The sequence below is a fragment of the Myodes glareolus genome, chromosome 5, assembly GCF_982192425.1.
Source record: "Myodes glareolus chromosome 5, mMyoGla1.1, whole genome shotgun sequence".
In the NCBI taxonomy this organism is placed as follows: Eukaryota; Metazoa; Chordata; class Mammalia; order Rodentia; family Cricetidae; genus Myodes; species Myodes glareolus.
The window spans coordinates 114,786,614-114,802,517 of NC_142030.1; the positions used below are offsets into that span (position 1 = coordinate 114,786,614).

At 38.1% G+C, this 15,904-nt stretch overlaps 1 protein-coding gene across 1 annotated transcript; it reads left to right on the top strand.

The window, feature by feature from the left end:
• Positions 1-615: 615 nt before the first annotated feature.
• On the top strand, positions 616-14,348 carry Serpinb2 (serpin family B member 2). Its single transcript, XM_087906632.1, has 8 exons — positions 616-690; positions 4,617-4,793; positions 7,490-7,609; positions 9,535-9,663; positions 10,477-10,594; positions 10,859-11,001; positions 11,635-11,799; positions 13,256-14,348. Exons 2-8 carry the CDS (start codon positions 4,626-4,628, stop codon positions 13,658-13,660), a joined length of 1,248 nt encoding a protein of 415 aa, XP_087762758.1. The 5' UTR covers positions 616-690; positions 4,617-4,625; the 3' UTR covers positions 13,661-14,348.
• Positions 14,349-15,904: the final 1,556 nt, after the last annotated feature.

The following is a 15,904-nucleotide window of genomic DNA, read 5'->3' on the forward strand; positions in this document are numbered from 1 at the left end:
CCTTTTTGTCTCCACCATTTTTGGTTATAATTTTCAGTTGGCATGTGTGGATTTCTGTCAATTATAAGTCAGCATAGGCAGTAGGTTGTTATGGTTTATAGTAGTTCTTCGGGTGTGTCCTGAGACAGTAGGTTAGAGTTGAGCACAGAATTAGTTACATCATTATTCCTGAGAAAATCAGAGTTTAAAAGAGAGAATTATTGAATGATAAAATTAGTGTTTCTCTTATTCTGTGTAGAGGGTCCTTTGAGTCTTCCTCAATCCAAAGGGAAGAAATGATCACATCTTTTACTGCGAAGACCCCCACAGATGGTTTCTGTCTAAAAGTGGATTGAGTATCATAGAATTTAATTACTATCATTGAGTACCTGAGAGAAACAATAAAGACCCAAGAGTGAATGATGCAGATTGCTGATAATAGGTTAAAATTGGAAATTGCTAAATTCTTGAATTTCTAAATGATGTCACACTTCGCAAGTTCTTTCTTAAACTGAGCACTACAAACAGGCATTCCTTTCCTAATGATGTCTTTATGAGTAAAATGTTGAATCATACAATGAACACAAATTAAAAAGTTTAAAAAAACCGTGGGAGGAGCATGGCCGTATAAAACCAGTCATTACCTCATCCTCAGCATGCCAGCTTTCCAAGGAGCATCGCCTGCCTGCCAGCTGCTCACAGGATTAGAAGGTAATAAGTACTTCAGTAATTCCCTGGTCATCTCTAATGAATCCAGGCTTTCCCCTTTCTCTTCCTTCATAGTAACATTTTAATATATTCACCTGTGTAGAGGGTGAGTAAAAGATGTAACTATGTTTTCTTTTTCACTTGTTTAACTAAAGATAATTTGGGTTAAGACTCGAATTAAACTTACGACTGCTTAACTTTGAATCTCAGAAGACAGCAAATGCCTATGAACTAAAACTAAAATGTATGTTTATTTTAATTTCAATTTTAATATTATTGAACAGGTTATAATATGTATGTTTTATATTAACTATTGTTTTGATATAGAATTAGACATAAAATAGCTACAAATATTAAAATGTTTATATTTAAGCCATTGAAATTAATTATTACATTAGATATAAATAAGCAACATTCAATTGTCATCTAAATTTAACAGTCAGAAACTATAAAAATTAAGCAGTGATTTGGGCCAAGATGATCCAGGATCAGAACATAATTATTTAACTTAGTTCAGTAATGGAACAATTCTGTGAAAAATAGATATCAAATAAATTAGTTGTTTAGTTGACCAAGCTAGCAATTTAATCTCTAGTAAGCAGATAATTATTCATTATGAAAACTGTCACTTAAAGTACGACCCCCTGTCTCTGGGAAGCTTGTTCTATTTTTGATGGGCTGTTTCCTTGCCACTATTGTTTTATCTTAATTTTCACTGATCTTTGAAATCAATTAAAAACATGTTCATTATTATGATTATACACAGAAATGTTTAAAATGGCACAGCAAAATCTAACTTGTCAGCTCAGGCTATTGTGGAGAGGGAGTGTGGCAGGTGGTAAGCCTGTGGCACCTCCCAGATTCACCACTTCTGCCAAGTTTCACTAGTGCTTTTGCCGACTTGTATTTCAGGAACTGAGAGGAGAGGACAGAGCCCCGCCCAGCACATAATTTCCATTCATTCTTACTAATGTTAGTAATAGTCTCATATTTGGAAGCATATGACGTTGTATGGCTTATTCTGCTGTTAGGAAGGAAGCTCATCACCTGTGTGCCTCTGTTTGGAGAGGTAGTGGCACTAACATCATGCCATGACCTCAATTTCATATTGTTTGGGGAGTGTCCCATTCAAACACAGGAGGTGCGCTTGTCTGAGAGTCATGATATACATGTGGATACATATACTAGTCTGAAGCTTTTGAATATTACTTGAGAAATTTGTAGAAAAAACACAGACTCTGAACTGAATAAGTCATGAAAGACCCATGTCTTCACATTTTCATTACTATAGCAGAAATTCCAAAGGAAAGAGGGTATGTGATCATTTCCATTAAACAAAATGCAGCAGATTTAATTGGGTGACTGAAACAAAGACACCAACTATTATTTTTATGCAAATGTAGTTAACAAGACATCATTAGAAACTAGAACTCCAGGACAAGGGATGTTGCTCAGATGGTGGATTGCTGTCCTAGCAAGCACGAAGCCCTGGGTTCAATTCCTGGCATTTTATAAATTAGGCTTGGTTGTACACACGTGTAATCTAAACATGTGGATGCAGGCAAAGGAGGACTAGAAATTCTGTAGCATCCTTGACTACCTGTTGAGTTCATGGCTGGCCTCTCTAATACAAAATAATTCAGGTTGTTTAGTTCAATTTTTTTGTTTTTTGGTAGAACTGGTGTTCTGAACACAGGTCACTGCACACCTGGTGTTGAATTATGTCCTCAGACAGAGATAAGTTTTAAAGAAGTAAACATATCTGGGACAATTTTACTCTGCTTAGTACCATCATGTTCTCTGTCAAATCACCCAGAGTCCTACTTTAGTATTAACTGTCTTGGCTGATAACGGCCTTGACCCTTGCTAAGCTGGGGCACAGGCTGAGAAGCAGGAGAGATCATGATATGCACTCCTGGCCCCATCACTTATTTGAATTTTTATGCAGGGGCAGAGAAACATTTCATTCATAATTTTAAAATTATTTATTAAGGAAACCTATGCATGGAGTCTAATTACTTGTAATATTAAGTCACCACAGAAGAAGTTATTTTCTGAACTCTCTATTTTAATCAGGAATCTGTGATTAAACGAGATGAAGAGCAATACTGTTTTCTTTTCAACTAATAAGTTTTCTAGGAGCAATATGGACTTGCTACTTCCCTTTCTTGTTCCCCTTTGTCATATTCTCGGTATAGAACCTCTTTAACTGACAGTTATAATGAAGCGGTGCCATCCACCTGTGAGATCTGAAGATCTTGGAACGTTCTTTGGCCGATCCCAGCCTGCATGCTGTAACATCACAGTAAGCTGTGGGGCCACACAGAAGTTGTTTAACCTCCAAGAGCTTTAGAAAGGCCTCTGTGGAACAGTCAGTTCCAACACATCCACCTCCAAGGGTCAGTGAAAGGCTTAACCTGGAATGCATTGAGAGGTGGAAGGAGAAAACTGCCCCCATAAAGTTGTCTCTGACCTGCACAGGCCCCCATGACATGTTCACCTGTGCTCACACTCATGTGCCCACTGCCTCAGCACTAGTAAGTTAAATAAAGAGGCAAGGAATGGGAAAGAATTCTAAAAATACAATTTAATTTACTATTTTGTCTTTACGAAATGCAATTGCCTTACGTTACAAATGACAAATTTTGGTGCAAATTCTTCTCTCTTCTACAATACATCTGTACACAATCAAGACAGTAGCTATAGGTTTGCTTCATCCAGGGGTCTCTCCACCACTCTCCAGTTCTGGAAAATATTTGTTCCAGAAGGTTTACAAAGAGATGAGTGCTGTCATTGTTTGGTGTATTTGTATATTTTGGTAATTATAGGTTATTTTAGATTATGATGAAAGAAAAATAGAGAAGTAGGAAGATAGTGGTTGGCATCCCTTCTCACACACCACCCTTGGGTGTGGACAAGGATCCGGCTGCACAGAGATCCTGAAGTTGTGGAAGGCGTGCCTGACCTTCTTAAGATAACTATAAATTAGACATATTGTGTGGTTCCTATATTCTTTAATTGTCCCAGAATTTCTGTGGGCACCAAGATTTATATGATAGGAGAAGAGGGTACTAAAGTGAACTCCCCAGTCCATAGGAAATCCTTTTAGACCAAGGCTGAGGCTTATGAGATGAGTATATGCTGGGGATGGTGGTATCTGGACACATATAGCAACCCTAAAATATGTTATACACCTCAAAATGGAGAAGTTGAAAGATTGTCTCACCTGAACCCAGCAAGACTGTGTACATGTGACACCCATTTGGATAAGTGTATCATATTCTGCATATGAACATAAGTGTATGTGGTGTGGGTATGTGTAGTGTGAATATGGACAGAACATGGAGGTCACTTTCCTGCCTTCAATTTCCCCTCCCACTCTCTGTTACTGAATGGCATGTCAGCTGGCTTTTGTGCAGTAGCGCGTTCTTTCTGTGCACAGAGGTAGCAGTCCTTTTCCTCACAGGATTTTAGGAGGATTAAATAATTACACAAGTAAGGTGCTTAGTAGTTTAGTGTCTACAGTCTCGGTACCTAACGTGTAGAGAATAGAACTCAAATGAGTGTTACTGTTGTTACTATTCTTATTATAATCCGATTTCACAAAGTGTCATTCCTCATTATGAAGCTGTCATCATATCTCAGGATTGGCTACGTAGTTTACAGAGGCTGAGGAAAATTGAAATTGCAGGGTTTCTTGTTTAATATGACTCAAATTTCAGAATGGAGTCACGGAATGTTATACCTGTGCACTGTGAGGAGCACATGGTTTGTGACTCTAAGCAATTGTCACCGTCCCTCATTTTGCTCATGGAGGGAAGACAGGAAGGGAACCATAGGCAGGACACCGCCTACACTCCTCTGCCAACTTCACTCACAGTGCCGAGCAGTCATTCAGAGCTCTTTCTCTCTCTTCACCTTCGTTCTAGACTGAAACAATGGAAGAGCTTTCCATGGCCAACACCGTGTTTGCCCTCAATATCCTCAAGCACATAGAACAAACAAACTCAGCCCAGAATATCTTTTTCTCCCCATGGAGCATCTCGTCCACCTTGGCGATGGTTTTCCTAGGCGCCAGGGGCAACACTGAACACCAGATGGCCAAAGTAAGTTGCTTTAAACGTTGCCTCAGAACCCAGTGTTTTCTGAATTGAACCATAGGCTTGCTCTCGTTTTGTGCTCAGGTCATCTTGACTCTAAGACAGCAGGAATGGTGGCATGACTGTCATCACAACACAGATTCTATAAGTTTAAATCTAGAAAATGTCCAAATCAGAAACTCCTCTGATGCAGATGGCAGAAGCATGTTAGCATTTCTATAAGGAAGAAAATAGCAACTGACAAATCTTCCATTTAAATCAGTTCATGTTCATAGTTTGCACAGCAAGGGTTTTGAGCGCTTCATTTCACATGGTTTTAAGTCAAATGTCATCCTGCAGATAAGAACACTGGCAACCTGTTCCCAAGAGCACCCGTGACCTTCTAGTTTCCAGCTGAAGCTCCCTCTTAACAATTCCACTGTGGGTAGTGTTTGTTTCCCTTTTCTTATAAAGAATGTCTCCTGATGGACAGGAAACATTTATATATATAATATTATATATATATGTATATATATATAAATATTTGTATATATATTTGTATATATATATATTTATACATATGTATATCTTTAGTGGACTTCTTCACATTATCCACAAATGGGGCTGGATATTGTAGAGAGCCTGTCCTCAAAGTCAATGAGAAAAGCATATAAAGCATCATTGCCAGAGATTTTTGTGTCAAGGTTTTTTTCCTTTCCTTGATGAATGGACAGAGATTTATCCAGGAGACTTTTCTCCAGACTTCAGAACTATTTAAATTATATTCTGCAGTATACCTAAAGATTTATACAATGTATAACTTCTCATGATCATGTTACTTGCTAGGTCGGAGACCTGAATGTGGAAATCATATAATTAAAATTTCATTGTATCCACATGCATGCAAAATATTAAGAATGTGTGTTCTGAGCACAAGCACTCATTGTGTTTGCAGTCACACCAAAATGCCATGGGCTCCTACCCACGTTCCCATGAGAACTGTGTCTGAACATAAATACATTCTTCTTGAGAACATGGTGACCCACTTCAGGTGAGCCTCTTTTCAAGTACAGAGTTTCACAGAGACAACATGAGTCAACAGGTCATGAGGTAGATTCCTGTCTAAACTGGAGTCAGTTTAAACAGCATGTCTTACAACAACACTCAATTGTTCAACCCCGATGATAGCAGAATTGTGCCACACTTTTTCCTCCTTACTTCCTTTGCCTTGAGAAAGCATAGTAAACCACGGTTTGCAAAACCTTAGAAAGCGTTTGTGCTTTCAGCTTTTAAGTGTCAAGGCCAGGAGCAGTACAGCTAGAGAGGGAGTCTCAGATGAAGTGCTCTGAGTTAAAGTGAGTTTGACACTGAAGGAAAAATTCTTCTTGTGGTCACTCTAGGCAGAGAGATTTCCTAACTCAAGAAAGTTCTTTCAGTCTGGGGGACCATGCAGTTTTCTTACAACTCTGCTGCATGGAGAGATTTTAAAATTCAAGTGCTAATTTGATTGGTTTCTAACTAAAAAGACTATTTCCTTAGATTAGGGAAGAAGGGCAGGCTATGCAGCACCAGCTCCATGCTTCATGCCCCACTCCCAGATTAAACAAGGGAAGACTTGCAGAGAAAGGTCCCCAAATACCAATCCTTTTCTGGTCTAGAACGTTATCAACTAGCTAGATGTAACTGCCTACTTCATTACAAGATGCCAATTACCAGCCCATTTACAATTTTGTTTCCTCTTTACCATGGACCAAAAGGAGAAGTATTTCAGGGTCAGAGGTTCTCAAAGACTAGACATAGCTGACTGTGGGAATCTGAGTCTGGAAGACTAGGCTAGGCTGGTGGAATTTTGTGGAGAAGGGACTTGAGATAGCCTTACAGAGACCAGTCTTTCCCTACCACTTCTACTAGCTGTGTGAAATCACTTACAATGAGAGAGATGCAGTGTATCAAATGTCATGAATTGCCCTGACACAGGGAGATAGATGCAGTGTATCAAATGCTGTGAATTGCCCCCAACACAGGTATTAGTTTCTCTCTATGTGCACAGAGTATGTGTGAATATCTTATTCTGGGTGATCTTTCTTAATATTTGGTGACCGATGTTCATGTTAAAGCCCACTATGACTCCTAACTTTCCTCAGCTTAAAATGTATTTAGTGGGAAAGTCCACTTCAGAGAAGAGGAGATGAGTTAATTATATTACTTTTTTTGAAAATATTTAAAAAAATACAGAATTAAAATATTTGTGTTTTTCAACATAATTTATATACTGGATGAAATTTAGATAATTCAGGGTAGATTTTATAAAGTATCTCAAAATAACATTGTTTTTTAACATTTTCAGTAAAAAGGAGTTAGTATCAAGTCCTTCATGGATTTTTGAGACACAGAAAGAATGCCTACGCTTATTGTCAGACAGTACCATCTAGAGCAGTGCTTCTTAACCTTCCTAAGGCTTTGACCCTTTAGTACATGCTGTAGTGACTCCCAACCATAAATTATTTTCTTTGTTTCTTCATAACTGTAATTTTGCTAGTTATGAATGATAATGTAAATATCTATGCTTTCTGATAGTCTTAGGTGACCCTTGAGAAAGGTTTGTTCTCCCCCCCAAATTGTTTCACCGCACAGAAATGCTGATCTAGAGATTCCTGAGCCATTGGTTTGAAGTGAATAATTTTGCATGGCCACATCATCACTTCTCCTGATTCTGACTGCAGGTGCTGCAATTTAACAAAGTTACTGGCTATGACATCACTATGAGAACCCCAGAGAACGTCAGAGGCCTTGATTGCACACAGCAAATACAGAAGGAAAATTATCCTGATGCTATTTTACAGGTACCAGACTTGGTTTTGCTATATTTCTTTTATATTCTGTCTCTAGCAACTTCTTGTTTCAGAGTCAGTGTTGAATTGAGAAGAAATGTAGAAGAAATGTGGCAGTTCTACCGTCCATAGGAAGAGCACCCAGACTGAGTACTGTGATGAACATCCCAAGGGCATCCGATAGCAAGGGTCAGAGGCAGGGCAGCATCCAGGCTTATTAATGTTCCAACAATGGTTGTTCCTCAATCCTATCACATTATTCTGCCATAAGTGTATATATATATATATATATATATATATATATATATATATATATATAGCACTGTTTATGTATCATATTATTTATATTTATAATAAACTATTTATTCTTAAAGTGTTCTTTGGTATGTTACAAGAATGTTTGGATGCATAAGTCCATAGATATTTATGGGAATTTCATGAGGAAAAGAGGGTGATCATAATTAGGGGTTGGTGAAGCATAAACCCAGTTGCTGCAGGAGAATCAAATGAATATATTATCTGCTTATAATATACCACCTATCTATAAATAACTTGTCATCTGTCTAGCTATTTATCACTTATTATCTACCTATTATGCGTATGCATCTATCTACTCTATACCCATTATCTATCTTTCATCAACCTACTAATTATCACCTATCTACTTGTCTATATCTACCTGTCAACTCTGTCATTTGTCTGTCTGTTATCTATCTCCCATCTAGTACCAGCTTATCATCTGTCCATCCATTTATCTATATCTATTGCAGGTAATAAAGCTATTCATCCATCTATTATCTTTTATACAAAGTAATACCTTTATCCCATAGGCTATATTCTTAAAAACTGGCTGTCTAGTTACGTTAGAAAAACTGTGACGGGATAATCTATTGGTAACTAACTTACATGGCTACGCCCATGATTAAATTATGGGGGCATGTCTCCTGATTCTTCTTTCCTGAATATGCTAGTGGTCCACCCATCCATCACTTGATGTGATGTGGGGTGCAGAAGGTAGATAAAGCCTCCCGATACTTTCTAAAACTTGGAGAGCTCTGTCTTGTACTGGAGCCCAGGTGCTGTTGTGACTGAGTCTGTCTGTCACACTACTTAGCATTTGATCTCTCAGCAATTTTGTGAACTTTTAAAGCTCTGGTTTTCTACTACAAAAGTTACCTTGTAAAATGGAGCCTATTAAGGTTCTATAAAGTGTGGTAACATTTCACTATAGTTTCATTGAGAACTTCACAACTGACAAGTAAAATTGAACATATGCGGGGTACATCAGGTAATTTATCTATACCTTGTGAAATAACTACCACAATCAAAGTAATACATTGACCACATATACAGTCATTGTGTGTGTGTGTGTGTGTGTGTGCGTGCATGTATATGGGGGTGTTGAGAATCAATTTAAATATATCTTCATCACAAATTTCAGAAATAGTCCAGTCTCACTAACTGTATTCATTCTGTAATATAATAAAATTTCATCAGAAACACAAGAGTTTAGAAATATCAAAAGAAACTGTCTTTCATCCAGGCTGTGGGGTTTCTTATTTCTAACAAATCTAATCTACAGATACAGCAGAAGTCTATAATTATTAAAGTGTACCTTTATAGCCTTCCTATACTACATTTCTATGTTTGTTTCTGCTTTTCCCATCATGGGGTACTGAAACAAGCTTGCCTCGAATTCATTATGTTGCCATGATGAGCCTTGAACTTAGTCTTTGTTTCTCTGCCTCTCTTGGGATCATAGATGGGAGACAGTACTCCAATCTTTTTGGATGACATTCTTACAGATCTTTTTTCTCTAATGGACTAGAAAAGGATGCATGCATACAATATTTTATTGTTGTTTTGAGAAAATGTCATTGCTTCAGGAGTCTTTAGTTAGTATTACTGTGTTATAAATGAAAATTTCTTCTGTTTAGGCACAAGCAAGAGATAAAATCCATTCATCCTTCAACTTGGTCAGCTCGGCAATCAACACTTGCTCAGGAGATTACTTACTGGAAAGTGCCAATAAGCTGTTTGGAGAGAAATCTGCTAGATTCAAGGAAGTAAGTGAAGTTGACACTATAAAAGTTGTTCCAACACAAGCAGTTTGGAAACACTCTTCCACAATTCTCAGGAGCAGACTCAGAATTGCAGGTGGGCTTTTAAAGGCTGGCATTATTGTCTCTACTGTTCCTGCTGAAGATGTCCCATGCAAAGATCAGCAAATTACAACAGTGATGTAACTGCTTTTCCCAGTGATGTAACTGCTGTTCTCCTCTATTTCCCCAAGCTATACCTCTGTTCCTATTCAGTGATTTCTCTTAAATTTTAATTAATTATTTTTTTTAAAACCATCTTTTCTCACTTTCCATACCTATCCCAGTTCCCACTCCCCCCTTCCTCCCACTCTCCCCTTCCACACATTCCACAGCATTCCACAGAGAGGGTAGTGCTTCCCACGGGGAGTCAATAAAGTCAGTCAAATCAATTTGAGGCAGGACTAAAGCCCTCTGTCCTAAATTTAGGCTGAGCAAGGTATCTCTCCAAAAAGAATGGACTCCAGAAAGCCAGTTCAAACACTAGGGATAAATCCTGGTGCCACCGCCAGTGGTTCCACAAACTGCTCAACCACCTAACCATCACCCATACTCAGAAGGTCTAATGTCTTTAGTGCAAAGGGTAGATAGAGTTGGTGCTGGAGCACAGGACTGGGCATTATTAGTGAAAGTGAAACTGTTCCCTGGATCTGCACCCTCCCCAGTCATCTCACCTCCCACTGCCTTATGTCTCCTTGCATTTGTTGGAGCCTGTAATTCATCATGCTTCTCCTATTCAGCATATGCCATGTGTAATTATGGGTTATTTTTGTTTTAAAGGAATACATACAACTCTGTAAGAAATATTACTCTACAGAACCAGAGGCAGTAGACTTCCTTAAATATGCTGAAGAAGCTAGAAAAAAGATAAATTCCTGGGTCAAGACCCAAACCAAAGGTAAAACTTTGGAATTTTTTTCTTCTGTTTTTTGTTTGTTTGTTTTGAAATCCTTGAATTTCACCCTCATTCTTCAAAATTGTACAGTCAACTCTCCTTCACCTCCTTCTGAGTTGAGTAAGTCTTAGACTACTGAAAACTGGAAACCAATATACAAGAAAGTGACTCCTCCAAATATTATAAAAGTTATACTTTATACATAGCATTATAAGTTTCTTTTATATTTTTATCATAAAACCTAAACATGTATTGTGTTCTCTACAGGTGAAATCTCAAACCTGTTACCTGAAGGTTCTATAGATGAAGACACCAAGATGGTACTGGTGAATGCTGTCTACTTCAAAGGAAAGTGGAAAACTCCATTTGCGAAGAAACTTAATGAGCTTTATCCTTTCCGTGTGAACCTGGTATGAAACAAGAGGCATTTTTCTAGCATTATTTTAGAACTTGGAAAAAAATACAGAAAACTTAGAGACTATTCATTGATTTTCCCATAACTTGTTAGTTACAGCTTGGGTGAGCATTGGTTCTTTTGAGCTACTGAGTATTATTTAATAATTCCTAAGAGTCAATGGACAGAAGTGAAGACCATGGCTTTATAATTTATAATTATGTGGCATAATTCCTCTTGCCTGGACTTAAATGTTGGTTCCACATTTGCACTATGACTTCATGTATTATCCATTTGTTCCGTTTTTGATCATTAAAGCTAGAATAATAATTAGTTTAAAAGATTGATGTAAATATTTGACAGAGTTTATCTAACTTCCTGGATCAATTTAGGCATTACAAATTTATTACATTTTTATTAGTAGTAGCAGTATTATTACTACTAATATCTATCTTACTGAGAATTTGCTATAAGATTTAAAAAAGCCATTAAGTTTGAGGACCTTCTCTAAAAACTTTACAAATAATTTGCTTTTTTGATGAAAGAAAACACATCCCCTTAGCTTTGGCCCAGAAATCATTTATTCTTGCTGCAAATTTCTTAAACATCTGAGTACTGACTTTTATATTTTACATTTTAACAATATTAGCGTGAGAGCATACCTGTTCAGATGATGTACCTACGTGAAAAGCTGAACATTGGATACATAATGGACCTAAAGACTCAGATTCTAGAGCTTCCATATGTTGGAGACATCAGTATGTTCCTGTTACTTCCTGATGAGATTGAGGATACGTCCACTGGCTTGGAGTTGGTAATGCATTACAATTTCAATTATTTTCTAATTTTGCAGCAATATCTGCTTTGCTCAAAATGAGTATCAATGTCTTGGAAATGGTGTGTAATTTGTCACAAATGAATGTTTCAGTTGATATACCTGTGTCAAAATCTCAAATTTTCGCAAAATCTCAAAGTCTGAAACTTATGCAGTATATGCTACCAACTTGAAAATTTGTCCAGTTCATTAAGTTTTAAACATAGTACAGTCATTTAATTGTTTATTTTATTTTTTTTTAGTTTTTAAGATTATAATTATTCCCTTCTTTCCTCCTTTCAAAGCTCCTTTATACCCTTTCTTTTTGTCTTTCAAACTTTATGGCCTGCTTTTCATTGCTTATTGTGACATGCTTATATACATACACATGTAAATATGCAATCTTAAACACAGACTTCTCAGTCTGTATAACGTTATCTGTATGTATGTTTTCAAGACTGACTATTTGATATTAGACGATCATTTGCTTTGGTCTTCCCTCAAGAAGATCACGCCTGTCACTCTCACAATTCTTCAATTGCCTGTAGTTCTTTGTGTGGGGTTGCGGCCTTGTTTCCTTTTGTATTCTTTAATGCCTTATTAATAGGTTGAGAATTTCATACACTTATGTAATGTGCCTTGATACAATTCAGTCCTTGCTCTCTCCCATACTACTCCTTTAAATCCTCTCACCACTTTTCCAACCAACTTCACATTCTTTTTTTAAACCTCACTGAGGTCATTATGTGCTGGCAGAATGTGTGCAGATGTAAGACTATTCACTGGAACAAGGACAACTTATTAGGAACCTTACCCATGAAGAAAATGACCTCTCCCCTCCACAGTAGCCATCAGTGTTTTTTGGACATGACAGAGCCATTGCATACATGAATTCAACAAAAGATCAAGCCATCCAAAATAAGAGTTTATATAGTAGAGGGGCTCATGCAGTCCCACCTCTAACTTAGGGGTAATTGGCAACTAATATGAATACATATATTGGTTAAGGTCTTAGTATGCAGCCCCAGCTTGCCTGGAATTTACTTAAGTAGTCCAGGATGGCCTTGAATTCGTAGAGATCCACCTACTTCTGCCTCCTGGGTGCAATAATTAAACCCATGCACCACTGCACTTAGCTTTGCAATTATTTTTTAAGTGTTATTATTTTTATATTTATGGCTGTATTGACTGCATGAATTTTGTATATCACATGTATGCAATGTTCATGGGAGCCAGAAGAAGACATTGGATCCCCTGGAACTGGATCTACTTGCGGTTGTGAGCTGCCATTTGGTTTTTAGACTCAATCCTGTGTCCCCCTGGAAGAGTAACAAATGCTTATAACCACTGAGTCATCTATTCAGCCACTTGGCAATTGATGCTTAACATTAGGCTTTGAGTTATTCTTTTTGTCCTTCCTTAAATTTACTTTTTTGTTTGTTCTTTCTTCTTACAGCTGGAAAGTGAAATAAACTTTGATAAATTCAACCAATGGATGAGCAAAGATGCAATGGCAGAAGACGATGTTGAGGTCTTTCTTCCCCAGTTCAAGCTAGAACAACATTATGAACTCAAGCCTATTCTGAGGAGCATGGGCATGGAGGATGCCTTCAGTAAGAGCAAGGCCAACTTCTCAGCAATGTCCCAGATGAACGACCTTTTTCTGTCTGAGGTGTTCCATCAAGCCACAGTGGATGTCAATGAGGAAGGCACTGTAGCAGCTGGTGGCACTGGTGCGGTTATGACAGGGAGAACTGGTCACGGAGGCCCACAGTTCGTGGCAGATCATCCCTTTCTTTTCTTTATCATTAACAAAACTACCAATGCGATACTGTTTTGTGGTAGATTCTCCTCACCCTAAAATAGGGAAAACCTTATTTATACATTTTATTTTTATAGCCTTAGCTATAAGCCACAGGATTGCTTCTGCAAGTGCCAACTGAAGACTTTTCTACATACACATTTTTGTACTTCTGATTGATATACACTAAATATAAACTCAGAAACAATTGCACAGCTCTCAACAATACTTATAAAAAATCTACTAATTATTGTTTTCTAAAGCCATATGATATCCATTTAGTTCATCTTCATTCTTTCTTTGCCTTTATAGCTTTGGTTTTTTACAGTATTATTTATTATTTGTATAATGGTAGCTTTACAAATGATTGTCCTCTGTATAATAAAATTGTAACACTCAAGAAGCAGGTAATCAGAGAATTTTTGTATCTAAAAAAGACAAGCATTTGATCTAATAATGAAAGAACAATATGAATCCTTATGTGCTCTCCCGTAATAATCACCCAAACAAAAACACAATAAAAGGCAATAGCATGCTACATTTCTGTCACTGTATTACATATGTATGTATCTGTAACTCACTTGTAACTGGAAATCCGCAGTAACTGAAGTAAGGCAGCTCACTTACTCACAAGTGTTTGCTGCTCTCGGTTAGGTCCGCACCGCACAGCTGTCAGTCCTCGTTTGTCTTCGCTCCGTCACTGTAAGAAAATACCACAGATAATAAAGTTGAAAGATTTTTTTCTGTCTTATTGTTTTAGAAGATTTACTCCGAGGTTGGTAGGATGGTTGCTTTTGTGCCTGTGGTCAAACAGTAGAATGTGGTAGAAGGTGTGTAGGAATAGTGCTGTTTATTTCAAGAATGTCAGAGAGGAGAAGAAGAGACTAGCGCCCCTCGTCCCTTTGCAGAGCATGTGACCACAGATTTGGACTTTTCATCAGACTCCTTATTTTGTATCTTTGGTGCCTGTCATGGAACTACCTTTTGTAGAACAGGCTGGCCTTGAACTCACAGAGGTATGCCTGCCTCTACTTCCCAAGTGCTGGGATTAAAGGTGTGCACCACCACAACCCGACAGGCTCTCTACCTCTTAAATGTTTCCACTACCTTCTAGTAGCTTCAGTCAGGGGACCAAACCTCAGAAACATGGAACTTTCAAAGACAGTCCACATCCAAGTTACAGCACTTGGATTCCCAAGAGCTAACACAACCTATCACTTGTGGCAACATAGAACAACAGACAAGAAAAGGAGCAGAGAGCATAACTACTTCTCTTGCATAATGAGCCAGCACTGAGGCTGAGTGGGATGGTGGACAGCTGGACTTTTCTCTGCTAGCTTGACATAAGGTAGAGTTACCTGGGAAGAAGAACCTGATTTGAGAAATGCTTCCATTAGATTGCCTATAGGAAAGTCTTAAGGGCATTCCCTTGATTAGTGATTGTTGTGCAAGGACTTAAACCATCATGGATGATTCCACCCCTTAACAGGTGGGCCTGGCTTCTCTAAGACTGCAGATCAAGCAAACAAGGAGGCAGCCCTCCTCCATGACTTTAGGTTCCTGACCTGCAGGAGTTTCAGTCCTGGACTATGATATCCACTTAAAGTAAACCCTTTCTTCTCCAAGTTGCTTTTGTTCATGGTGTTTTATCACAGCAATAGATAGCAATCCCTGTTCTATTGCTGTGAAGATATACCATGACCAAGGAAACTTTTATAAACAAAAACTTTTAATTGGGGCTGAATTACAGTTTCCTCATGAGGGAGCGTGGCGGCATGAAGGCAAACATGATGCTTGGGTGGTAGCTGAGATCTTTATGTCCTGATCTACATACAGAGAGGGAGAGAGTCACAGGGCCTCAAAGCCCACCCTCAGTCCCATACCTTCTCCAACAATGTCACACCTTCTAATCCTCCCCTGACAGCTGAAGCACAATTAATAAAAAATCAGAGACAAAAATTGGAGTTCAAACTGGTCAGAAAAGCAAAACAGCCAACCACTGGCTCTTACCATTACCTCAGTCTGAAATGGTGATCCTGCCCCCATTAATCTCAGAATGGAACTGTGCCTGACAGCTGTTTCCTCCCTTTTCATAATCCTTTCTAGTTCTGTGATTAACAGCGTGCACTACTGGGATTAAAGGCATGTACCCCTCGGTTTCTATGGCAACTAGTATGGCTACTGGGATTAAAAGTGTGTGTTACCACTTCCTGGTCTTTAAGGATGGCTAGTGGGGCAGTTTTATCCTCTGATCTTCAGGCAGTCTTTATTTATTAAAAGACAAATAAAATGTCACTACAGACA